A 27,444-nucleotide genomic window follows, 5' to 3' on the forward strand; every position below is an offset into this window, starting at 1 on the left:
TCCTAAACTCAATCCATCAATACTGCAGTGATTTGTTTAGCGTGTTCTTTTTTCTGGTTTTATGTGCCACAAATCTCATTAAAAGCATATTTGCACAATATTGTGCATTTACCCTATAAATCCAATAGCAATTGATTCAAAACAAAACAAAACATGGGTTTATATTGGAACAACAGGAGGGAACGTGGCAAGCCGCGATCCACCAATCAGCATGTGCACGTGATTTTGTTATCCTGATTTGTCCCTGTCCGAACCTCTCAGCTACTGCACAACTGGATCATCTCGCCGATCACACTACATGCTACATAAAATGACCAGCCATCCCTCAGGGCCTTTAATTAGCTTTCCATCACATGCTGACAGAGTCAATGGGGGATTGATTTGATTTTCCCTTGCAGAAGCTTGAACTGCAAACGCCAGAAGTCACATCAGGGACGTTGCATTACATAATGAGTTTATACGGTACCAAGCGAACGGCGGAACACCATCTATTGGGCTTTGTTCTGTGGTGCTTCATTTGATCTAATTGCCTTGATTGGGGCCAAAATATACACAGTAAATTCTATTCATTTTTTTGAAGGAACTGTTTGTAGGACATTTCAATTGGGGGAAATTGTACTTAAAGTGCAAATGTGCAGAAATGTGCTGAAACCATATGTCAGCTGGTCATTATCCTAAAATAAACCCTGACAGTCTTGCTCCATTGTGAAGGAGCGGCTGTCTGTTAATTGTTTCACTTATTATCTGGCTGCTCTTAAAATAAATAATAAAATGACCCTCTCCAAAAAAGAAATCTGTCCCTGGGGCAATACCCTTTCAAGAGCTAGTTTTTACTTCCATCTTTGTTCAACTTAATCCTAAACACTATAGGGTACAACGGGGCTAAAGGCACACCTTAGGAAAAATGTGCTTTTAACTATACCCATATTGTACAATTGCAGAAAAAGATTGATGGAACAACAGATTTTGTGAGAAAATAAATCATAAAAGTGGTTTGTTTGTTTGTTTGTTTGTTTGTTTGTTTGTTTGTTTAAAAATCTTATAAATCTATGAGGTGGCAAGGTGTGCCTTTTACCTTACACTCAGGGTAAAAGGCTCACCAGCATGGGGCAAAAGGCACAAAGTATTAATTCAAATACTTTAGCCAAAGTAATATGATTTCAATAATGTCTGAGTTAATACTTGTTCAAAATAATCACTTTAGCAAAGTTTGTACTATTTTCTGTTTATTGTGATAAATAAAATAATTATTTTTGTTCAATTATATAGTCATTAAAATGTTCTTTTTAAAAATACAAAAACAAATTATTTTAATAAGTAAAGATTCTGAAAGTATTGAATGAGATCCTATTATAATTTAATATAGCATTATTTACAGTAGTAACAATAAATATGATATTTTATTATAGGATATATTAATATCATGTTTTAAATATGATGGTTTCATTATAAATATGATGATTATCTCTAAGGTGGAAGCCCAACTTAATATAGGCAATGATATTTACCATCTGAATCTAACCATTGCACAGGTATCCCTTGTCTTGTCATTATTAGTCTGTGCATTTAAGCCCTCGTGTTTGCCATGTGTCTTTGTCAAGTGTTGTTTCCCTGTTAACTTATGTTGGTAAGGTTGTGTTCATGTTCATGTTCATGTTCATGTTCATGTTTAGAGTTCCATGCCATGCCTCGCCTTTGTTTGGGATCATTTGAATAAACTTCATTTGGGTTATCCTGCAAGCTTGCCTTCAGTGGACTAATCATTAAAGGTCCCGTTCTTCACGATTCCATTTTTCAAACTTTAGTTAGCAACGCGAATCATTGTTCTATGTTTATGTAACGTTACTTACTGTAGAAAAGCCATTTTTGTTTACTATTCATTGCTAAGCTATTATGCTACACTAGTCAAATGTACGAAATTTTAACTGTGCTAAACAGTAACAAATTGATATGGTAATATGACATTTTTACAATAACAATCAGTGCATGCATCTCCAATTTATGGTAAGAGGCGTGACCTTTCCGGGCAACGTGCGATAAGATGCTGTTGAATCACAACACAGGAACCGCTGGCACAATCAGAACTTGTTATGTATTTCTAAAGGAGGGACTTCATAGACCAAGGAAGTCATCGGCCTGTTTTTTGGACAGTGAAAACAGAAGTATACAGATAAGTAAATTGTGTGAAAAATACTGTGTTTTTTTACACGCGAAACATGAACACATGTTATATTGCACACTGTAAACACAATCAAAGCTTAAAAAAAACTAGAAGAACGGGACCTTTAAAGAATTCTTGACTAACCATGAACCCAGCAGTTTGTTTGTTTCAACTTCGTCAAGCGGGAAGAGCTATTGAGGATTAAGTCAAGGATTTTTTGTGTTTCATGGATTATCTGCCCTGGGACGAGAACTAAAAACGTGTTTTCGTTATGGATTGGACCATGATCTTGCTGAACTCGTGCCCTATGTAGAACACCCTTGTACAGTTTCACGGTGGGGGAGCCTGAGCTTCTTCACGTCACGTCTGCAGAGCTTGAGCTTCTTCACGTCACGTCTGCAGAGCCATAGCTTCTTCACGTCACGACTGCAGAGCCTGAGCTTCTTCACGTCACACCTGCCAATCGTGAGCTTCTTCACGTCACACCTGCTGAACTCGTGCCCTATGTAGAACACCCTTGTACAGTTTCACGGTGGGGGAGCCTGAGCTTCTTCACGTCACGTCTGCAGAGCCTGAGCTTCTTCACGTCACGTCTGCAGAGCCATAGCTTCTTCACGTCACGACTGCAGAGCCTGAGCTTCTTCACGTCACACCTGCCAATCGTGAGCTTCTTCACGTCACACCTGCCAAGCCTGATCTTCTTCACATCACGCCTGGCGAGCCTGAGTTCTTCACTTCACGCCTGGCTAGCCTGAGCTTCTTCACGTCACGCCTGCCAAGCCTGAGCTTCTTCACGTCACGTCTGCAGAGCCTGAGCTTCTTCACGTCACGTCTGCTGAGCCTGAGGTTCTTCACGTCACGCCTGGCGAGCCTGAGCTTCTTCACGTCACGTCACGCCTGCCAAGCCTGAGCTTCTTCACGTCACGTCTGCAGAGCCTGAGCTTCTTCACGTCACGCCTTCCGAGCCTGAGCTTCTACATGTCACGCCTTCCGAGCCTGAGCTTCTTCACGTCACGTCTGCGGAGCCTGAGCTTCTTCACGTCACGTCTGCAGAGCCTGAGCTTCTTCACGTCATGCCTGGCGAGCCTGAGCTTCTTCACGTCACGTCTGCAGAGCCTGAGCTTCTTCACGTCACACCTGCCAATCGTGAGCTTCTTCACGTCACACCTGCCAAGCCTGAGCTTCTTCACGTCACGCCTGGCGAGCCTGAGCTTCTTCACGTCACGCCTGCCGAGCCTGAGCTTCTTCACGTCACGCCTGCCAAGCCTGAGCTTCTTCACATCACGCCTGCAGAGCCTGAACTTCTTCACATCACACCTGCCAATCGTGAGCTTCTTCACGTCACACCTGCCAAGCCTGAGCTTCTTCACATCACGCCTGGCGAGCCTGAGCTTCTTCACGTCACGCCTGGCGAGCCTGAGCTTCTTCACGTCACGCCTGCCAAGCCTGAGCTTCTTCACGTCACGTCTGCAGAGCCTGAGCTTCTTCACGTCACGTCTGCTGAGCCTGAGGTTCTTCACGTCACGCCTGGCGAGCCTGAGCTTCTTCACGTCACGCCTGCCAAGCCTGAGCTTCTTCACGTCACGTCTGCAGAGCCTGAGCTTCTTCACGTCACGCCTGCCAATCGTGAGCTTCTTCACGTCACACCTGCCAAGCCTGAGCTTCTTCACGTCACGCCTGGCGAGCCTGAGCTTCTTCACGTCACGCCTGCCGAGCCTGAGGTTCTTCACGTCACGCCTGCCAAGCCTGAGCTTCTTCACGTCACGCCTGCAGAGCCTGAACTTCTTCACGTCACACCTGCCAATCGTGAGCTTCTTCACGTCACACCTGCCAAGCCTGAGCTTCTTCACATCACGCCAGGCGAGCCTGAGCTTCTTCACGTCACGCCTGGCGAGCCTGAGCTTCTTCACGTCACGCCTGCCAAGCCTGAGCTTCTTCACGTCACGTCTGCAGAGCCATAGCTTCTTCACGTCACGACTGCAGAGCCTGAGCTTCTTCACGTCACACCTGCCAATCGTGAGCTTCTTCACGTCACACCTGCCAAGCCTGATCTTCTTCACATCACGCCTGGCGAGCCTGAGTTCTTCACTTCACGCCTGGCGAGCCTGAGCTTCTTCACGTCACGCCTGCCAAGCCTGAGCTTCTTCACGTCACGTCTGTTGAGCCTGAGCTTCTTCACGTCACACCTGCCAATCGTGAGCTTCTTCACGTCACACCTGCCAAGCCTGAGCTTCTTCACGTCATGCCTGGCGAGCCTGAGCTTCTTCACGTCACGTCTGCAGAGCCTAAGCTTCTTTACGTCACGTCTGCAGAGCCTGAGCTTCTTCACGTCATGCCTGGCGAGCCTGAGCTTCTTCACGTCACGTCTGCGGAGCCTGAGCTTCTTCACGTCACGTCTGCAGAGCCTGAGCTTCTTCACGTCATGCCTGGCGAGCCTGAGCTTCTTCACGTCACGCCTGCCAAGCCTGAGCTTCTTCACGTCACGTCTGCAGAGCCTGAGCTTCTTCACGTCACACCTGCCAATCGTGAGCTTCTTCACGTCACACCTGCCAAGCCTGAGCTTCTTCACGTCACGCCTGGCGAGCCTGAGCTTCTTCACGTCACGCCTGCCGAGCCTGAGCTTCTTCACGTCACGCCTGCCAAGCCTGAGCTTCTTCACATCACGCCTGCAGAGCCTGAACTTCTTCACGTCACACCTGCCAATCGTGAGCTTCTTCACGTCACACCTGCCAAGCCTGAGCTTCTTCACATCACGCCTGGCGAGCCTGAGCTTCTTCACGTCACGCCTGGCGAGCCTGAGCTTCTTCACGTCACGCCTGCCAAGCCTGAGCTTCTTCACGTCACGTCTGCAGAGCCTGAGCTTCTTCACGTCACGTCTGCTGAGCCTGAGGTTCTTCACGTCATGCCTGGCGAGCCTGAGCTTCTTCACGTCACGTCACGCCTGCCAAGCCTGAGCTTCTTCACGTCACGTCTGCAGAGCCTGAGCTTCTTCACGTCACGCCTGCCAATCGTGAGCTTCTTCACGTCACACCTGCCAAGCCTGAGCTTCTTCACGTCACGCCTGGCGAGCCTGAGCTTCTTCACGTCACGCCTGCCGAGCCTGAGGTTCTTCACGTCACGCCTGCCAAGCCTGAGCTTCTTCACGTCACGCCTGCAGAGCCTGAACTTCTTCACGTCACACCTGCCAATCGTGAGCTTCTTCACGTCACACCTGCCAAGCCTGAGCTTCTTCACATCACGCCAGGCGAGCCTGAGCTTCTTCACGTCACGCCTGGCGAGCCTGAGCTTCTTCACGTCACGCCTGCCAAGCCTGAGCTTCTTCACGTCACGTCTGCAGAGCCTGAGCTTCTTCACGTCACGTCTGCTGAGCCTGAGGTTCTTCACGTCACGCCTGGCGAGCCTGAGCTTCTTCACGTCACGTCACGCCTGCCAAGCCTGAGCTTCTTCACGTCACGTCTGCAGAGCCTGAGCTTCTTCACGTCACGCCTTCCGAGCCTGAGCTTCTACATGTCACGCCTTCCGAGCCTGAGCTTCTTCACTTCGCCTCTAACGCCTGAGTCTCATCCTCTTGTCCCATCTTGGCCATCCTTCCAGAGTCTCGTTCCATCATGGCCGCCGTTCCAGAGCCTCGTCCCAAGATGGTCACCACGCCTAAGCCCTCTGCCAAGATCGCTGCCACGCCTGAGTCAGCTCCATACGATGCAGCACTGATCATCGTGGCCACAGCTATTTTGTGTGTGTGGGCAGCACACACATCGGCTCCAGTCCATGAGCCCCCCTAGTCAAAGTCTTCGGCCGAGGTGGCCGCCAAGCCAGGGCCTCTGCACTTCATGCCGTCACGCCAGAGCCTCTCCGCATTATGGATGCTAGGCTGCGCCTCTGTGGTCCCCTGAACAGCCTACACAACCCAGGTTCCACCGCCAAGGTCTGCTCACGCTTCACGGCCCAGGCCCACCATTGCCATGTCCATGGCCTGGCCCGCCATCCCTCCCCCAAGACCTCTCCACTCCACCACCATCCTGGACTTACTTTTTTTTGTTGGTAGTTTTGGTTTTGTCGGATGTCGGGTGCCACCCATAGAGAGGGGGATCTGTCACGTTTTGTTTTTGTTTTTGTTTCATGTTTCATGTCCTTTGTTTTCATTTTCGAAACAATGCAGTGTTAGAGTGTTACGACTATGCTTTTCAACGGACAACCTTAGCGTGCCTCATATTTACATGCTTTGGACAGTCACGGAAACATTGTGCGTTGTAAGCAGTGGTTTGGGGAAATGTCAAACGGCGACAGAAAGCATAGGAATTGGAGTGAAGAGACTGTGTCATTCCTACCTTTATAGTCCGAAAAGTCTTTTCTGGATAAACTTGATGCAGTCGACAGTATGAGGATGCGCAATTTTAGAGCCTTTGCGTAAACATTTTGCGCAGCATTCATCCAATCAGTGACACTGACACTGCAAATAAGGATGTTAACCCAGGGTTTAGGAATGTAGTGTGAAAAGGCAGTTTATGAATTTATGAATTAAACCCAGGGGGAAATTATGAGCTGTGTGAAACTTGAATCAAGATAGCCCAGGATTCCATTTACCCGGGGTTTAGAATGACCCTGGGCTAACTATTTAAAGTGTGAACATTAATTAAAAAATATAATTTTATCATATATTTATTTTCCTTTATTTATTTTTTACAGCCAATTTAAATATTCAAACATAAAAATATTTAAATTTGTAACAATGTAACAGCCTTTTGTTTTTGTTGTAGTGTAAAGCATTTTGTTGTTGGGGGGGGGGGGGGGAGTTTGAAATGGATGGCGGCAGTTAGATGGACGTCCACCATGCTGAAAGATTACTTCACTCTGATTCATTTCAATCAATACAGACTCGTGCAGCCCTGATCTGACTGTTTGGAGATAGGCTACTGAGATTTTAGCAAACCTGCAGATATTTACCAAGAGATTTTGGGTGTGAACGCGGGAACGAACAGAACAGTGAATAGCTTTTTCTTGAAAACATCTAAAAATAAAGTTAGCGTTGAAGGATTGTATTTTTTTAGTATAGTATTGTCACATTTATTCATTTAGCCTAGCGCTCTACACAATGCTTCGATGCAGCTTTACGATAACAGGGAAATAGGCCGTTGTTTAGCTGAAGTCAGTTAAATATTGTTTCAGTTGTGAAGATCATCAACTATTAAATTAGTTAATTTTCATCTATAAAGCAGTTCTGCAAAAAAAAAAAAAAAAAAATTTAATCGTCCAGGTCTGCGTTTCCTAGAAGCATTGTAAGCCTAATAAGCCGCATTTCCATTGCACACGACAAACGACAGCCATCGGACCGGAAGTCATTAATTTCCAATGGAGAGTTGTACTGGAGCTGAAGGGAGTTCCGATCATATGCATATGCGGAAAATTCAGATCCAATTTGAGCTTTGGATCCGTTGAAATATCTGAACTTCTGCGGATAGACCATATACGACCGACCGACCAGATGTGATGTATTCCAATGTAGTCCAATCAAATCAGTGTGGGCAAGTTGAAAATTATTAATACTTTAAAAAAAAAAACTGATCCAAAACACTTAATACTTTTAAAAAATACATTGTTATTAATAAATAAGTAAAATTTATGAATTTATATATATATATATATATATATATATATATATATATATATATATATATATATATATATATATCAAAACCCACCTTGCAGACTGACAATCTCGCTACCAAGTAGCTTAATTTTTCCTGCTGACATCTCTGTATGATACAAGAAAGTGAAAGTGAAAGTCACACGTGATGGCCAAGTATGGTAACCTATACTTGGAATTTGACCTCTGCATTTAACCCATCCAAGTAAGTGCACACACATTAGGAGCAGAGTAGTGAGTAGTGAACACGCACTGCAAACGTGGATACACACACCCGGAGCAGCGGGCAGCCTTGAGTGGCGCCCGGGGAGCGATTGGGGGTTAGGTGCCTTGCTCAAGGACACCTCAGTCATATTCCTGCCGGTACTGGAATCGAACCAGCAACCTTTGGGTCACCAGGCCAACTCTTTTACCATTAGGCCATGACTGCCCCAAGAGTTATATCATACAGAATGGGGGATTCAGAGACTGCGAGAATCAACTTCTCTCCCATACTGCCGTGTAAGATCATAATGAAAGCTCCGTGCGACTGCCACTAGGGGGCGAATTCCGACAGTCCTGTCCGAATGTCGTGTGCAGTGGAAAGGGCCCTAAAAGATTGTAGATCATGAAGGACTATACTCAGGCTCAGGTTGAGTTACCCCTACTCCATGGATGCCAATACCACCACAAATGCCATCAAATGCACTTGTGTTGTGAGAAGGGAGGACTTATTAGGCCCACCACCTGTTTTATTAAATGTTTTCCTCTACAGTGTCCATTTAGCAAGGCTGGCAAAGTCTTGCCACTTCTTCCTGACCTCCTTCCCTGATCTTTTAATGCCCCTAGTTGCAGTCAGTTTTCTAGCAATATCCTCCTAGGTTTTTTGTTTTTGTCAATTTGTTTGACTGCCCTTAAACCTGCTGAAAATAATATGTTTGTATAGCTCCACCTCCTCTAAAATGACATTAATCTCCTCTTTTTGAAAAATGTATTTTCTTTGTTTTTTTGGTTCAGCCATTTAGCTGGTGTCTCCACGTAGTTTTGTGCTTTTTATAGATTTCAAAATACACGCGTGTGCAACAATTACGAGCCATTCTACAAGGTGACATTTCAGCACTCGACAAACGGACAGCGACACTTAAGTAGCATTTAAAGCACAGCTGCGCACGATCGTGCTAAGTGCGTTTTTGTGAAACGGACCTGAAATGAACACGAACGTTCGTGAAGTCGCTCGTAGAAAATCCTCGTAAGTGCTGAGATCCATCATTATCTGGAAACCCGGCCCAGCTCAGTTATGTCCTCATACAACAGCGTCATTAAACTGTAAAAAATGCTGCCTTATATTTTTAAGTAGCCTACAATCAACTTTTAGTCATTTCAACTTAAAATACATTAAACTGACTTTAAAACATCAGTTAAATCATGTATAAGTTTTAAAAAGTTGCTAATTGCTTAATTTATTTTGATGAGTTAAAAAACAGATATGTTGTCATAACTTATTGATCATATAATTTGTTTAGTCAGATCAATCATATTGTTGAATATTAAGTGTCCCCAACTAAGCAAACCAGAGGAGACAGTGGCAAGAAACCCAAAATCCACCAGGTGACAGAATGTAGAAAAAAAATCTTGGGAGAAACCAGGCTCAGTCGGGGGTCCAGTTCTCCTCTGGTAAATGGACAAACATGGTGTGATTATGATTCAGGCTGCATCATAAGTCAGGATCGGTAGCATTCAAATATTTATCCATATTGTCTTCTTCTTGCGTTTCAAAGTATAAAATAGTTTTCAACCTCAGATTTATTATGGACACAATGATTAATCATTTAGAGGAAAATATATAAATTCTTAATGAAAAGTAGGCTATGAAACGATCAGATTCACTGATGAAATCCTACACTATATACTAGATAGGATGATTATGCATACGACTCATTAGACCCCTGGAAAACAGAAATGTGGAGCTGAGGTCATGGTGGGTCATGACCTGTGTGTTATACAACATTTGACTCGACAAACTTTTAATAGCTTTCACATGTATCATCAATCATGACCAAAAATACTGCATTCTTTACTAACATTTCTCTTTATTCGCAAGTTAAACTGATATCAATGCAATTTAATTACACCATTTTAATTACATTTTGTCTGTACAGGTACACAGACTGAAGAACTGAACAATATATCATACTTACAACAAGTAGCCTTTCTAACTTATAGTAATTCTACCTATAGGGTAAAAAAAGACTTTACTATTCATCTGGCCATTACTAATTGATTGACTGGATATCTATTAAACATATTTATATTTATATTTCCTAATTCACAATATTGCAATCCACACAAGCTATAACTCCATATAGTTGGAGTGAAGATAATTTAGTCACATTTAAAGTAATAGAATATGTAATATGTAGTAATACAAATATGAAAATTCTGTCCTTTTTACGCACCCTGATGTGGTGCAGTATAATATATATATATATATATATATATATATATATATATATATATATATATATATATATATATATATATATATATATATATATATATATATATACACACACACACTACTGTTTAGGATCGGTAAATTTATGGTCAAAACAGTAGGCTATTTTATGGTCATCCAGGCTGCATTTTCAGAAGTACAGTACAAACAGTAATATTGTGAAGTATTATTATGATTTAAAATTACTTTTCTATATTTTAAAATGTAATTAATGTTTTTTGTTACTGTGATGGCAAAGCTGAATTTTCAGTATCATTACTCCCGTCTTTAGTCTCACATGATCCTTCAGAAATCATTCTAATATACTGATTTAGTGCTCAATATTTATTACTTATATTATTTATATTGTTATATTATTTGTATGTTTATATCTATGTATTTTTTTGATAGACCATCTTCATTGTATAGAAAACTAAATGATCAAATGCCAGCTATATAAATTTGTATACACTTTATATATTTGTCCAGAGAGGAACAGAATTTTTCTTCATTTCCCAGAATGCATTGCATGTGAACTTCCTGTGGGATGTGGCCAATTCACATTTCAGCCAATATTTCAATTCTAAATCTTTATCAACCTTGTCTGAAAGATAGTGAGTAAACGATGAAAGAATTTTAGGTTACACTATATTAGATCACTATGTAAATATATATATATATATATATATATATATATACACACTGTATATATACACTGTATATATACACTGTATATATACTATATTAGATACACTGTAGTAACTCAAATAAGTAGTGAGTAATATTAATGAACTACATCTACTTACTCTATAGTTACAGTTAGGGTTTGGTTTAGGGTTAGTTACTTGTAATTATAAAAATTATTATGCATCATTTACTGTTTTTACTATAGTAAGTACATGTAGTAACGAAAAAGGAAAAATTAAAAAGGACTCCTATACATTTAAAAGAGTTTTTCATCCCTGTTTTACTATGGTACAATTCTACTTTGAAGTTTACTCTGCTACAGTTTACAAAGCTCCAATCTTGTTTATATCGCCACGACTTTCATATTAAGTGGAATCCAGGCATGTGGGCATTGTACCGTATGTGTTAAGAGTTGGTTTTAGTGTTAGTGTGAAGCCTCTGTAGCTCTTCCTCCAGGGTGACGATCTTCTCCATAAGACTGGCTCTATCCTGCAGAGCTTTCTGTTCCGACACCTTCTGCGCTTCCAGGATCTTCCTCTCATACCAGCGCTCCAGCTGCGTGGAGACCGTCTCAAAGAAACGCTGCGTCACCTCCATGGCGTGCAAGTTTGCCCGCTCTTGAGTGAAGCTGGCTTCCTCTGGCCGCTGGGAAAACACCTCCAGGGTCTTCATGGTGCCGTGCAGCTGGGTTTGAGCGTGATGTGCTTTAATCCTATCCTTCAGGTGCCTGCCGTGTTTCCAGGAAGGGCCGAGCGCTGCTTCTGTGTCGTTGTCATTGAATCGCTTGCTGGATGTGGACAGGCTACTGCTGGCACAGAGGTCATCCCCCTCTTCTGACCTTGGCTTTGAGACATCAACCTCCTGCAGTTCTGCTTGATGCCACTTGGGGTCAGCAGTCGCCAGCTTCCGTGAAAGAGGTTTGTGTTTGACCATGGAAGGAGCTGTCAGGTTAAGATAATCATCTGTGTGAACATGTAGTCAAACAAATGATTAATTTATTTGGGCTCTTAATAAATTTGGTTAATTCAAACATCTTATTTTAAATATCTTACTTTAGAATACAGCATATTACAAGACACTGAAAAAATCATTTAAAATATTCAATTTAAAGTTTAAAGTAAACATGAAATCAAAAATGAACCCAGCTTTTGGCCTTTATGAACGATTCATTATTTTCATCAAAAACAACTTCGGCTGATGTCACCAATCCCTCTAGTTTTTCAACACCTCCCCTCTAGTAACTTCTCATTCAATTTCTGATGGACAAAATCAAGTACCTTATTTAAAATAAGGGTTTTCTATTTTAATATATAGAGATATTCTTTCAAAAACTTTATAAAGTTAATAATGTATAAAAACTTTATATATATATATATATATATATATATATATATATATATATATATATATATACACACACACACACACACACACACACACAATTAACAAAAAATGCATTGTAGATACTTTTTCTTTTATATGATCTTAATATCTTAATATATACAATGCAATTCTTAGGTAAATGTGCAACTCAAGGATGTTTAGATATTTTACTGAAGATAATGATACTGATAATTTTTTGTTGCTTTTTTCCAAAGCATTGTTTTTAAACCTGAAGAACCATTCAGCTTCATCTCAAAGTATCTCCTCCCAAGTGCGTCCCCAAACTCCAGACTTTTCACATCGGTGTTAGGAGCGGGTCCTGGGCTGGGTAACACATTGACGTAGGTGGCCAGTGAGCTGGAGCTCTCCTCAGAGACGAGTGACAGCAGCGGGAGACCCTCGGGATCTGAGTCCACCAGAGAGTGATCCGCCGATGGAGAGCGCAGGAGTTTGTAGTACTGTGTGTCGGCAGGCATTCGCACCTCGAGATCCTGAATCTTAGACATGCACCAGCTTCTTACAGCGTTAGTAGCAGCTACCTGCTTGAAAGGTAAAAACAGAGCAACATCAGCTTGATTAATCATGTCTAGACTGATGCGATGGTGTGGTCTTGCATCTCTTCTCTAGAGCTGATGTACCTGTTTTCTCTCGCCCTCCATGCGTTCCAGTGTGGCCCTCTGATTGATTCGATAATGACACTCCATCCTCTCAGCTGACACACGCTCCTGCGTGAGTTTCTCAAGCACTTTAATCTGAACAGAAAGAGATATGAGTCTCTAATACCCATGTTTTCAGTGGCATTGGTTTCAGAAGTGTTTTTCCAATTTATTTTATCCATAAGAAATACAAAGAATTTTTTTTAAAGACATTCATACTTATATTCAGCAAGGGTGCATTAAATTGATCTAAAGTGACAGTAAAGACATTTATAATGATACAAAATATTTCAAATAAATGCTGTTCTTTTGAACTTTCTATTCATCAAAGAGTCACAGTTTCCACAAAAATATTAAGTTCCCTTTCGAGAGGTCTCTCCTATTGCGTAAGTAGCTTACGCTATGGGAAAACTCCTTTTCTCGAGAATATTGAAGTCTTTATGTAAAACGCATTGCAGCTGCACAGCTGACAGCAATGAACGAAGGCAGCTCGGTCATTGGCTGTGCTGCGGCAACTTGCTCGAACCAATGACGGGGCGACTCTGAATGCGTGACCAATGCCAAGATGGGCGTGGCCAAGAGCTATATATTGGGCGCCCCGTCATGAGAGTTCTTTAGATTTAATCTCCTTCAGCGAACACCTTCTTCGCTGGATCCTCCGGATTATTGAAGCTTCGCCGTCGAAAAGCATACCAGCGGGATTTGCTACGAGGACGTCGGCACCTTCAGCCGCCTTCTAACGCGATCCTACTGAGCCATCCGGCGTACTGCTCACGCAAGTATTTACATCTGTTCGCTCTGCGACACTTGTAAAAGAGCAATTTTTCCAAGGCGTTGTTTCAAATGCCTTCCTGCGCGTCGTGCAGAGACCTTCTCCCGGACGGGGATCGTCACATCATCTGCGCTCGCTGCCTGGGCCGGGACCACGCAGAAGCTGCTTTGACCAAGGGCGGATGCCCCGAATGTGACGACCTGGGTCTCTCCGCACTGCGGGCTCGCCTCGCCGCTTTCGCCGTGAGCGAGCCCATCGCCGCCATCCCTCTGTTCGAGCCGCGCACTAAGAAAAAGCGCCGCTCACAGAGGCTTCCTGAACCTGAGCTCAGTGACGTCACGCCGAGCCAGTCTCCGCGTGCTTCACCGCCGCTCTTGCCTTCCCCACCGCCGGTTCAGTTCACCCAGCCGGACCCACACCCCTCTAGCAGAGCGGTGGGCCTTTTGACTTTCGGCGCGTCCGAGGACGACGGGGGAATGGATGACAGCTTGTCAATCGACGCTGCATCGGACGACTGGCCGGGCACCACTCTCGACCCCGCCCCGTCGACGCTAGCTAGCGCGAGCGGGGGCTCCACCATGGATAGCGAGATTATCCGCGTTCTCTCTAAGGCCGTGGAAGACCTCGGGCTCGATTGGTCTTCTCCCGAAGAACCAACCCGGAGCCGACTGGATGAGTGGTTTCTGCAGGGGCGCCAGCAGGCCCCTCGGCAAAGGCCTTCTCCCTTCTTCCCGGAAGTTCACGACGAACTCACCAAGTCGTGGAAAGCCCCCCACTCTGCGCGCCTAAAGCCTTCTTTTTCTTCCTCGGTCTCCTCTGTGGACGGCGCGAAGGAAAGAGGCTACGAGGGAACACCGCCCCTCGAGGAGGCCGTGGCCAATCATCTCTGCCCGCCCCTCCACCACCGGATGGAAAGCCAAAGCTTCCCACCCCTCGAAGCCCTGCCGCACTACTTCAGCTCTCGCCGGTCGCGCCTACGCCGCCGCCGGCCAAGCTGCATCAGCGCTTCACTCTATGGCGGTACTTCAAGTGTTCCAAGCCAAGCTTCTCCGCTCTATGGACGAGTCTGGCCCCGAACCCGAAGCCTTTAAGGACCTACGCAGCGCGACTGACATAGCCCTGCGAGCCACGAAGGCCACCGCCCAGTCTATCGGCCGTGCCATGGCTAATTTGACTGTTCTCGAGCGCCATCTGTGGTTGACTCTGACTGAGATGAAGGACGCGGATAAGGCGCCATTTCTCGACGCGCCTATCTCCACCAGCGGGCTGTTTGGACCGGCGGTTAAGGGTTTCGCCGAACGCTTCACTGAGGCCCAGAATGCTTCACAAGCTATGCGGCATTTCCTGCCCAAGCGCTCCAGCTCATCGCAGAGCAGACAGAGGCCGCCGCAGCCGCAGCGGGCTAGAACAGCCCCCACCGCCTCTCAGCCCGCGCCTCAGGCTGACGCTCGACGCCGCTCGCGCTCTCACAACCGCAAGCCGCCTTCTGAGCGACGGGGTCCTCGGCCCAAGATTGTGCTGAACCCCGAGCCTCGAAAGCCGTCCTAGCCACAAGAATGAAAAGAGAGAGTGCGTGTCTCGCAAAAGCCGGACCACTCTCTCTGCAAAAGCTCAAGCATTACCCAGTCCCCTTACAGGCGGCTGGATATGTTCATACAGCAGTCAATGGGCCAGTCACAGAGCTCGCTCACCTGCAAACAAACGCCGTTTTTACGGCGACGCACAGAAAACACAAAAAGAGTCTTTTTCTGCCTGTGTCACTAAGGGTTCACATGTCCACAAAGTGTGCATTCCCAGATACTGTCAAAACAGTGCCAAATTCATTCCCAGCTCAAGCTGCGCACCCCATGAATGTAGATCACGTGCCTACGGTCATGTACGCACCACTACACACAAGCACTGTTCACACAGTTATAAATTCATCCCCAGTAAAAGCGGGAAACATTATAAAAGTGACGCGTGTGCCTACCACTGTTTATGCACCCCCACTTATAAACACTGTCCTTACAGTGTCAAACACAACCCCAGCCCAGGCTGCGAGTTTTACAGACACAGCGCGCGCTGCTGTAATCACACACGCTCCCATTCACTCAGCTGCTCAGCGCGCGCCTGCGCCTCTGAGAGCTATGAGCTCAGGCGATTCGCTGGCCGGGTCCCTACGTCACAGCGGCCCGCCCCTAGCCTGTATGCAGCCCATATCTGTACACGCAGCGGCATGGGAAAATATTCCAGATATGCCGAAATGGGTATTGAATATAGTAAAGCACGGATACTCGCTCCAGTTCGCTCGCAGACCACTACGTTTTACGACTGTGGTCGAGACGAAAGTGAGAAAAGAGTGCTCACATGTTCTACGCACCGAGGTGCGCAAACTAATAGAAAAGGGCGCTGTGGAAACTGTTCCCCCCTCTCTGAGCGAGGCAGGTTTTTACAGCCGCTATTTTCTCGTCCCGAAAAAGGATGGCGGTCTCCGCCCCATCCTAGATCTCAGACACCTGAACAAAGCACTAATGATTCGCTCGTTCAGAATGTTAACAACCAAGCATATCCTCGCGCAAGTACGCCCAGGAGATTGGTTTCTCTCAGTGGATCTGAAAGATGCTTACTTTCACATTCCAATAGCGCCTCATCACAGGCCGTTTCTGAGATTCGCTTTCGAGGGACAGTCGTACCAGTACACAGTACTTCCGTTCGGCCTGTCCCTGGCTCCCCGTACATTCACGAAATGTATGGATGCAGCACTTTCCCCCCTAAGGCGAAAGGGAGTGCGAATACTGAATTATCTCGACGATTGGCTGATTCTAGCACAATCAGAGAGTCAGTTAATAACACACAGATCTTGGATTATCAGCCATTTAGAATGCCTGGGTCTAAGAATCAATTTTGCAAAAAGCATACTAGCTCCCAGCCAGAGGATTTCTTTCCTGGGAATAGTTCTAGACTCGATGCGAATGACAGCGCGTCTCTCATCATCTCTCCCCGTCAAGCGGTTTCAGAGGATGCTCGGTCTCATGGCCTCAGCATCGGCCGTACTCCAGCTAGGATTGTTGCATATGCGCCCTCTCCAACGCTGGCTCAAGAGCCGCGTCCCTACTCACGCGTGGCGTTCGGGCCACCTTTTAATCAGAGCGAACCACGGCTGTATAAAAGCCCTGACGCACTGGAAAGCCGCCGACTGGTACCAGTCAGGCGTGAGTCTGGGTGTGAACACAAGGAGAAAGATGATAACGACAGATGCCTCCAAAATAGGTTGGGGGGCCCTTTACGAGGGCAGGCCTGTCTCCGGCTTTTGGTCAAACCCGGAGAAGCGCCTACACATAAACTGTCTGGAAATGAAAGCGGTCGCTTTGGCTCTCAGAGCCCTGCTCCCACAGCTGAGAAACGAACACGTCTTGGTCCGAACGGACAACATGACGGTAGTATCGTACATAAATCGCCAGGGTGGACTCAGGTCGAGCTCCATGCATTCAATGGCCAGGAGACTCATTTTATGGTCCCAGCACAACTTGCGCTCGCTGAGAGCAGCGCATGTGCCAGGTGCCCTGAACCAGGGGGCGGACATGCTATCCAGAGACAAAATTCTCCCAGGAGAATGGGCTCTCAACCCGCTGACGATTCAGTGGTTATGGAAAACCTTTGGCAAAGCGGAGATCGACCTCTTCGCCTCCAAGGAGAACGCGCACTGCCCTCTTTTCTTCACGAAAAGCATGGATGCGCTCGCCCAGAGCTGGCCGAGCCGTCCCTTATATGCCTTTCCCCCGATCGCGATGCTACCGCAGGTCATCAGTCGGGTCAGAGAGGAGAAAAACGCAGTGCTGCTGATAGCCCCACTCTGGAAGAACCAAACATGGTTTCCAGATCTGATGCAAATGCAATCTGCACCACGGCCGATTCCACTGAGGCCAGACCTCCTCAGTCAGGCCAACGGGATGATATTTCATCCCCGCCCCGATCTGTGGGCCCTTCATGCATGGCCCCTCAACGGGTTCCCAGGAACCTCACGAGCGGAGCACTAAAAACCATCGCTGAGGCGCGGGCGCCCTCCACGAGACGCTTATATGCCCAGAAATGGAAAGTGTTCAGTGACTGGTGTAATGCCAAGGGCCTGAACCCTGAAACATGCGAGATTACGAACGTACTCGCTTTTCTACAAGGGCTTCTGGAGGCGTGCCGCGCCCCCTCCACGCTCAAAGTATATGTGGCGGCCATCACAGCATCACACGACCCTGTAATGGAACGTCCATTGGGAAGAAACGACCTAATTATTCGTTTCCTAAGGGGCGCTAGGAGGATGAACCCTTCACGCCCCCCCTCAGTGCCGATCTGGGACCTAGCTACTGTCCTAGACGCTCTTAAAGGGCCTCCGTTCGAACCACTCCGAACCGTGCACCTTAAACAGCTCTCGCTCAAGACTGCGCTCTTGCTGGCACTCGCCTCGGTCAAGAGAGTGGGCGACCTGCACGCGCTTTCGACAAGCGCTGCCTGCCTAGAATTCGGACCTAACGACTGCAGGGTCGTCCTTAGACCGAAACATGGGTATATTCCTAAAGTGCTCACCACTCCCTTCAGAGCACAGGTTATCTCCCTAACTGCGCTATCGTCCCCAGCAGACGAACACGACGCCAATCTACTCTACCCCGTTAGGGCTCTCAGAGTGTATTTGGAGCGTTCTGCCCTATTCAGACAGACAGAACAACTGTTTGTATGCTTTGGCGGCCGTACGAAAGGTTCCGCCGTTTCAAAGCAGAGAATCTCTCACTGGATAGTTGAGGCTATGGCGCTGGCTTATGAAGCTAAGGGACTTCAATGCCCCTGGGGAGTCAAAGCACACTCCACCAGGAGTGTGGCTTCTTCCTGGGCATGGTCGAGCGGGATACCGATCGAGGATATTTGTGCGGCGGCAGGCTGGGCCTCACCGTCCACATTTATCAGGTTCTACAACCTACAGGTCCCGACACTGCATTCCAATGTACTATCAGCATGATGCTAGTTGAACTACGAGTTCGTATCTAGATTATGTATGTGCTTGTGTCACACTGAGCGCCTTCTAGCCGCTCTGTATTGTTTCCCACATATAAAGCTCGCCTCTGCCGGCTAGTTGGATGATAACTTTGCTTTTTTAGCTCAGGCACCTGCCTCTGGCTATCATAAGGCGAAGTTCAGCACGCACGGCGTTTTGCATGGTGTTCCCATAGCGTAAGCTACTTACGCAATAGGAGAGACCTCTCGAAAGGGAACGACTCGGTTACTAACGTAACCTCGGTTCCCTGAGAGGAGGGAACGAGTATTGCGTAAGCTGCCGTGGTTAGTTCGCTTCAGTCGTTTTAACCTAAAGAACTCTCATGACGGGGCGCCCAATATATAGCTCTTGGCCACGCCCATCTTGGCGGGCTCTGACGCGCGCGGGCGCGAAGCGCGCTCATTGGTCGCGCATTCAGAGTCGCCCCGTCATTGGTTCGAGCAAGTTGCCGCAGCACAGCCAATGACCGAGCTGCCTTCGTTCATTGCTGTCAGCTGTGCAGCTGCAATGCGTTTTACATAAAGACTTCAATATTCTCGAGAAAAGGAGTTTTCCCATAGCGTAAGCTACTTACGCAATACTCGTTCCCTCCTCTCAGGGAACCGAGGTTACGTTAGTAACCGAGTCGTTTTCAACATTGATATTAATAAGAAATATTTCTTGAGCACCAAATCATCATATTAGGATGATTTCTAGAGGATCATGTGACACTGAAGACTGGAGTAATGATACTGAAAATTCAGCTTTGCATCACAGGAATAAATTACATATTAAAATATATAAAAATAAAACAGTTATTTAAAATTGTAATAATATTTTCAACAATATTACAGTTTTTACTGTATGTTTGGATTTAAACAAATATAGCTTTGGTGAGTAAAAGAAAAACAAATCTTACCAAAAGATAGCATGTGAGTTACAAAGGAAAATAAAAAACAAAACAAAAAAGTTACAATACCACAGAAAAAGACAAACCTGATGCTTGTGTTTTTGCTCTATTCTCCCGAGCCTGCAGTTCATCTCTTCATGGACAGTGTGAATTTCTGACCTCATCTCCATCTTTGTGGCTTTCAGCTTATTCTCCAGCATTTTAATCAGGGGCTTACAATGACAGTCCTTTGCAGGAGCCTGTTTGCACACAGTCACTGGTTAAGAGGTTTAAAACGAACAGTGCACTTTACTCTAATGTAGAGTTTCACCTGCTTTATCTGTCCATCTCTGTCTCTGTACAGTGTATAAAGCTGATAGGCTTTTCCTGGAGTTTGATCTTCTTCCTGAGAGCTGGGGCTGCTGTGTTTCACTCTCTGGGATGGAGATCCTCTCTCATGGAGCTGATACTCTCTCCGGGACACATGTTCCAACTTTTTTAATAGATACAAAACATTTTTTATAAGAATTACTAAGATTAATTTCATTAATATTAAAATAACAGATAACTTACATCAATATTTCATTTATTAAGTTATTAAGCCATCTAATGAACAGAATACTGTATTATCAACAGCATTTCAGCATTATTGCAAAATAACCCCCTGTATCATCACCATATACTAGGGGTGTAACGATACCCTCATGTCACGATTCGATACATATCACGATACTGAACTCACAATATGATATTATTGCAATACTCCAAGACATAGGATAAAAGGTTAACAAAAAATGTGATGTTCTACAGTTAAAATGTTAAATTTGATATTACATTGTGTGTTTAAATGAATAGGCTTGGACCTGGTGCTGGCAACCCAATGGACAGGACAATAGAGACACCAGAATACAAATATTCATAATTCTGAAGCTGAAAATACAGAATTATTTTAAACGAATATGCTTGCACTCTGTCACTGACTAGATATAATTAAAATAATAAAGGCCACTTTTTACTGCTACCATCAGACATTTGGCATTATCAGGACCCACAAATATTCCCCCATTGCATTATTATACATCATATTCAGCATTATTATATATAGCAATTTAATGTAGTACTGACACTAAAACTCTGTAAACTCTAATTTTTTCTCACACAGTAATTTTTATTTTGGTTCAAGTATACACAATACATATTGTCACAATCCACTATACATATTGCCGCATTTTTGTATTGCGATATATAGTGACACGATATATTGTTACACCCCTACCATATACTATTACTTTACATCATCCCTTACATGGTATATGATATATAAAGTATTCAATATTATAATAGGTATTAATTACTAATGATATGAATTTAATATCACTACCTTCCTTCTTGGACTCCTGATATTTCTCCTCGTGCAGGGGCTCAGAGTTGCTGTTTTCCGTTCAGGTTGTATTCTGTGAAATACTTGATCACTGTTGTTTGTGTCTTCAGCCACTTCGGTACAGTCCTGCACAATGATGGCAGTGCTCAGCGTGAGGGATTTTTAGGCGAAACAATCACATGACCTTCTGATCTCATCTAGAATTATGGAAGATTACTAAATCAAGTGACTTTTTTGTCTCACTTGCCCCTAGACCCCAATCGTATTACAAATGATGAATCTGTGGCAGGGCAGATGTCATTCTAGATGGGTGAATCTTATATGAATGTTCCACCTTTTCTTGGGACGTTTGAGCTCTGGGGAGGGACTGAGTTCTCCTCTGGGCCCGCAACACATCTCTTTTTTTTCTCACTGTCTTTCCACGAGCAAACCTCTGGACCTGAACAGGGACATGCAACTTGAGTTAGAGAAGCTTTTGATAGAATAGGGTAGATGTTTGGATGGTTTAAGATCGTTCAGTTAGCTCCTGCTGGTAGATGCAGTAACTACACCATTTGAGGGCACAATGGTGGCCATTCAAAAGTAAGCGTGTATTCTGAATAAATAAAAATCATTCGCAAGCTAAGGGTTCAATTTTCACGACCACAATATGCTTAAAACAGATACGTTTTTCCTTTGAGTTTTCCGCATACATACATACGTCACCATTGCCAAAACGATCCCCATTCACACAGATCCACGAAAACGACTAAAAAGGCTGTATTCTGCTGCCAGGCCATTAGATGGCGATGAAACACTATAGCTCAGAGATTCATGTTTTGCTGTTACACAGAGACCGATTTCAAAAACTTGCACTTTGAAACCCATTTTCAAAAGTTTACATTTTCAGGCACCCAAAACGCCGTTGTTGTGTAAGTTAAACGAACGGCCAAAACGCATGAAATGTTTTACGGTTTTAGCTGTCTGTGCCTGTCATTTGACCCAGTTTGTTTGATTAATCATCCCATTCACCTGTGATCTCATTAATTGTCTTGTTAGCTCTTTTGTTTGCCTTGTGTATACTGTATAAGCCCTCAGTTAATGAAAATAGGAGAACACGTAGGAGAAATTGAGTCAAAACTACAAACAATAACAGACAGGGAACTAACGCAATAGTTCCCTGTCTTGTATTGTTTGTAGTTTTGACTCAATTTCTCCTACGTGTTCTCCTATTTTGCAGCATTTTGGGGCATGAGACGTTTTTTTTAAAACACAGCGCTCGAGATAAAAGAAGTTTAACTTTTAAGTAAGACCAGTTCAAACCTTGAGCAGTATGAGAAAAAAAAAAGAATCACGGTTTTCAACACAAAAACGCCCCTTTACATCCTTTAAGCTACCAGTAGTGCAGCGTTCACGGAATGCCGTAATTACCGTAATTTCGACATGACAACACGTGACTTTCTATTATTATTCTATTTTAAATGAATCTGCAATAATCAGGTGGTGGAGCATCCATGTTGTACAAAAATTCCCAGCTTACAAATTGTAATTATGAGCTCTATGAGGACGTGAACGTTTTTTACAAGTTGAAATCTCATAATTATGGGAATTACGACATGGTGTGAATGCACCTTAGGTGGCGGCGCATGACTGTTTATGAGTGAGTCATTTGAATCATTAGTCAACACGATTTGTTCACAAATGAATCAAGAGACTGCCTCATTGAATCATTCATTAAATGGATTTGTTCAAATGCGCTGATTTATTCAGGAGCGAATCAAGCTTCGACTAAAATGAGTAGGCCTATGTCTGATGGGACAATGAACTGGTTCTAAATGGAAAATCTTTAAATGTTAACATTGCTTACCTGGCTGGATTTTGCCAGAAGAATAGCCAAATCACGGTTGTTATGGTCTTGGGCTTTATCAAGAGCAGTGTGGCCTGTCTGTTGATAGATTTAGCATGCAAGTTGACAGATTCTATCAACCAAAGCAATTTACAGTTGGCTAAATGCCATGGTCAAGAGCAAAATATTGATAGTTAAGCTTTAAAAATTTTCAGACCCAAATATCCCTATTACAACTAACTTTAATAATGACCCTACAATATTCAGGCATATCATGAGATTACATGACTTACATTATTTCTGATGTTTGAGTCAGCTCCTGCTTCTAGTAACAGATTGACAGCTTTCTTGTGATTTAGAGAAGCAGCGACATGGAGCGCAGTGTCTCCGATCTGAAAAATACGTAGTTTGTCCCTAAAGATTATGACCAAAAACATCTGTAATCGTATATGGAATTAACAGGAGAAAACTGTTGTAATCTAAACCACAATCTTGGAGTTTAAAACAGACAAAGACCATTTCATTGTTTGTTAATTTGTCTCTGAATTTTTCAATGTGTGCCAATTTCTTATGGTTTGTTGAAGTACAGTACAATACGTCATACATAAATCATTATGTAGTTTTATTATCTTTTGACAGTTTATAGAATAATTTGCCTATCAACTTAATAGGAAAAATAATTTCAAAACTAGGACAATAACAAATGAACTACATTTGTGCTGGATCCAAAACAATCAGAATGAGGATCTGACCTGGTTTTTCTCAGCCACAGAGCAGAAAGAACCCAAGAGGATCTTAATCATGGCCAAGTGATTGTAGCGTGTAGAAATGTGTAAACATGTGTCATCTGCCTGGAAGGAAAGAAATGATTCCTCTTCTTATTCAGTTTAAAATTCAGAAAGTAAAAATGCTTACTTTCACATTGCAATTTATATATAATCGTAAACAATTTTTTTTTAATGATTTTAAAAGAGTGCACATGCATTGTTCTTGCTGTCAGGTATAGCTCCACCAAGCAGTAGCACTCGAGCGCTCTGGGAATGTCCATTCTGACAGGCTAGATGTAGAGGAGTGTTTCCTGCCTTAAAATGAAATAGTAATTCAAAATAAATCATTGCATAGAAGTGGACTGCATAATGATGACCATTAATCAAAATTTTCTGAGTTTAACAGAACATCTCCGGTGTTCAAAATGTTGAGTTTTTGATATGGTTAGGTCATATCTGTTTGCTTTCAGTTGATCTACAGTACACTTTTAGTGGATACTGTACATGCATTATAAAATTGTATTTTCTTGGAAAATAGACAGTGGCACATTTTTGTTTTCTGTATTATAAAACAATTTGTAAAATGAGAATGTCCCTTTAAATGTATATGTCTTTTGTTATGTTACAAGTATATTAGCAGAAGATTCTTTGGGAACACTTATTTTGGTGGCATAGTTACATGTTAATACATGTACTTACTATAGTAATAACAGTAAATTATGCATAATCACAAGTAACTAACCCTAAACCAAACCCTATCTGTAACTCTATAGTAAGTACATGTACTTAATTAATATTACTCAGTACTTATTTGAGTTAGTACAATAACTACATAACCTTAAAATAAAAATGTTGTAAAATGTAACTGTTCCTTTTGTTGTCTAAATGAAAAAAACAATAAAACTGTCTTTTTTGATTTTTCAACTGCCTGTTTCAAACGGAAATACATAAACACAGGAAAGAAATTTCAGCTTTTCAAAATATTCCTTGGGATATTTAAATACACTAAATAAAAATTACCCTTTTTAATAGAAAATCTGGTTTAATCCTAAGTTAAAAGGAAAATAATGCACGTTAATTCAACTTACTTTGTTCTTCACTTGGACATCGGCACCAGCTTTGACCAGTAGCTTTACACATGCACTGAAGCCATGCCATGATACCTCATGCAAAGCAGTGTTTCCTTCCTGATGAAAGAAAATCAGATTCTACAGCACGGATTTTACCACAAATATATAGTTTTTCATGTACGTTAAAGCGACTCTAGCACAATAACGTACTATAGTCTGGATTTTTACATAGATCTGACAGGTTAATTTACAGCTAGCAAGATTTATATATTATTTATTTAGAACAGTCAGCTTGCCATACTTCTAATATTACAATATTTATAATGCAACAATTTTTATATTGCAAATTAACAGACCTTGTCTTGAAGATCAAGTGCACAGCCTCCATGGACGAGGGCAGAGATGGCGTCACGGTTTCCCACAACAGCTGCCCGGTGCAGGGCTGTTTGATGACCCTAGAAAAAAGAAAAACACATCCAGTTTGATTGTGGTTAACATTTAGCACGGTTGTGTGGCCGATCGTATATTCCATCTGCTTAAAGGCCACCAGAGGCCCATTCAAACTTTGCTAGAAGACTGCAAATTGTGCAGCAAAAAAACTAAAAAATCTTAAGAATATGGGCTTAAGCAGACTTATCATTTGCTCAAGGGAATAATGGTTGACACAGACACAAAAATAGAAGCAAAAAAAGAGATAGACCATGAGTTTACATCTTCCAGGCCGTCTTGGTAACCGCCGACTGGCCCCTGCGGAGTGAGCGCTGCCTCTGTGGGACCGTTAAGTGAGATCAGGTGAGCTGGACAGAAAACGTCATGTGGAAAACAAGTCACGCATGCTCACGTAAAAAGAAATCATACGCAGATGTGCCACAATCCCGCATGCAGGATTGAGAGTGTATGACCAGCTGGCTTTACTGACATTAAAAGAGTCACATGGGTAATCCCTTTCACAGGAACAGAGAGGGATTCATTGTAGTCTTTCGGTTAGGTCTTGCACATGGGCAAGAGGGAATATTTCTGGATAAGCAAACTCTATGATTTAAGCTCTTGTTTTGTTTTCAGGTCTGTCTCCGGAAATTCTGCGTGTGTCAATATGCTCCTCTTTTTTGGTCAAAAATTTTGAATATAGGCCTAAGTGTTTATAAACCGGGTCTTCATTTATGTTTAAAAAAAAAATAATAATAATGCCCGCAATAATACAATTTTCCATTCTGTTATTAAGTTCGTCAACACAGTAGGATAATAATGTGTATGGTCATGGAAAATATTCATAATAAATAATCAGCTAATGAAACTGATTACTTAATCTTCAGAAGGCTGACTTTGATATTACTAGAACTTTATGAATATAAAATGAACATAAATATTATATTAATATCTTTAAATATCTGATAGCTTGATGCTATTTTGTTGTTATTGCTAACTAAAATTATTTAAAATCATTTTTATTAATTGAAATATAACTGGAAAAAAATTTATGAAAAACTTGAAATTAAACTGAAATAAGCATAAGTACTATAATTAAGGCTACTTAAAATAAAAGCACATTTAAAATATAGATAAATATGTATTATAATATGAATAAATAATAAGCACTGAAATATTGTTATTATCAATGATTTTCACAATATTAATAAATAACAATAATAATACCATATATAATACTAAAATAACCGTTTTCTGAATGAAAATGGGACAGTTTTGTCCCATGCCTCAAGAATAAGTATCTCTCGGAAAAGAGCATGTGATGATCTCATTCTCTCACTGAAAAGAGATCTGGATTGCACACAGTAACATTGCAGCATTAGAGAGATTTGCTCTAAATTCTGGTGAAAACAGCTTAAAATATGCATTAAACAAAGGAAACCTGGACCAAATGTGCTGTAAAAAAAAGAGGGAAAAAAGAGAGCAAGATTTTAGTCTCAGAGTCCTACGAGCTACAGTTGAAGCATAGTAGGACAGATGGAGAAGAGCTCTGGAGTCTCTTTTAGTATATATATATATACACTATATACTATATATATAACAGAAATACTACTGTTGCATGCTGTTCAACAGTTCATGAAGTTCATGAATGCAATGGCACTCATAAACTCTTTTAGGCTAGCTCATGAATTTTGATGTCACACTGCGCTGAAACAATCTTTGTTCTTAAATATTTAAAAATATTTAGGTTATCAAGCTAGTCTTAAGTTGTTCATATTGGAAGTATAGTATAAGTCACACATTTTTAATTAATACATCACTTTTATAGTACACTTTTAATACTCTTTGCCCACATCCACAAAAGTATTTTCTATTTCTTGAGCACAATCAATCCCCACCAACATTTTGTGCATTTTGAAGTCAGTACTGTTGGATATATCATATTGAGACTTATGCATGAACATATACTTCAATATTTTTCATATAAAATCACTTCAAGCTAAGTAAAGTAGGTGTTTGAAGGAGATTCACATAAAACAAACATAAGTCTGGATGTCAAGCAGAAAGAGATGTTAATGTCTCTCAACAGTATAAGCATATTTTATATGGAAATTGAAATCAGAACAGATGTACAGCTCCTGTCATTGCAGTACCAGCCTTTCTGCTTATAGCCCGATCTCTGTGGATCAATTCTAAGCTGATCTTGTAGCCTATAATGAAAATTTAATAAATTTAACTCCACTCTGCTAAGAGCAAAACGAAATGTAACACATTCAAATCGGGCTGTTGAAATAACTCAATAACTGTCTCT

The 27,444-nt window shown here is 42.9% G+C and overlaps 1 protein-coding gene across 3 annotated transcripts; it reads right to left on the minus strand.

The window, feature by feature from the left end:
• Positions 1-11,050: 11,050 nt before the first annotated feature.
• ankrd6a (ankyrin repeat domain 6a) lies at positions 11,051-25,757 on the minus strand. 3 transcript variants are annotated; one of them, XM_077239148.1, is made up of 14 exons: positions 25,408-25,757; positions 25,064-25,162; positions 24,726-24,824; positions 23,850-23,952; positions 23,623-23,717; positions 23,164-23,262; positions 22,892-22,969; positions 21,380-21,484; positions 21,046-21,171; positions 19,996-20,157; positions 19,772-19,924; positions 12,987-13,100; positions 12,578-12,887; positions 11,051-11,927 (listed from the first exon to the last, which is right to left on the minus strand). In XM_077239148.1, the coding sequence occupies exons 1-14, from the start codon at positions 25,408-25,410 to the stop codon at positions 11,371-11,373; spliced, it is 2,103 nt and encodes a 700-aa protein (XP_077095263.1). In that variant the 5' UTR covers positions 25,411-25,757; the 3' UTR covers positions 11,051-11,370. The 3 variants fall into 3 exon arrangements, with proteins under 3 accessions (XP_077095263.1, XP_077095264.1, XP_077095262.1); XM_077239149.1 differs by having other exon boundaries at positions 11,051-11,906; positions 12,578-12,890; XM_077239147.1 differs by having other exon boundaries at positions 11,052-11,927; positions 12,578-12,890; positions 25,408-25,756.
• Between the last annotated feature and the right edge of the window lie 1,687 nt (positions 25,758-27,444).

This window comes from Siphateles boraxobius, unplaced genomic scaffold (assembly GCF_051911475.1).
Source record: "Siphateles boraxobius isolate OS27281-9 unplaced genomic scaffold, OSU_SipBor_1 22, whole genome shotgun sequence".
Classification (NCBI taxonomy): domain Eukaryota; kingdom Metazoa; phylum Chordata; class Actinopteri; order Cypriniformes; family Leuciscidae; genus Siphateles; species Siphateles boraxobius.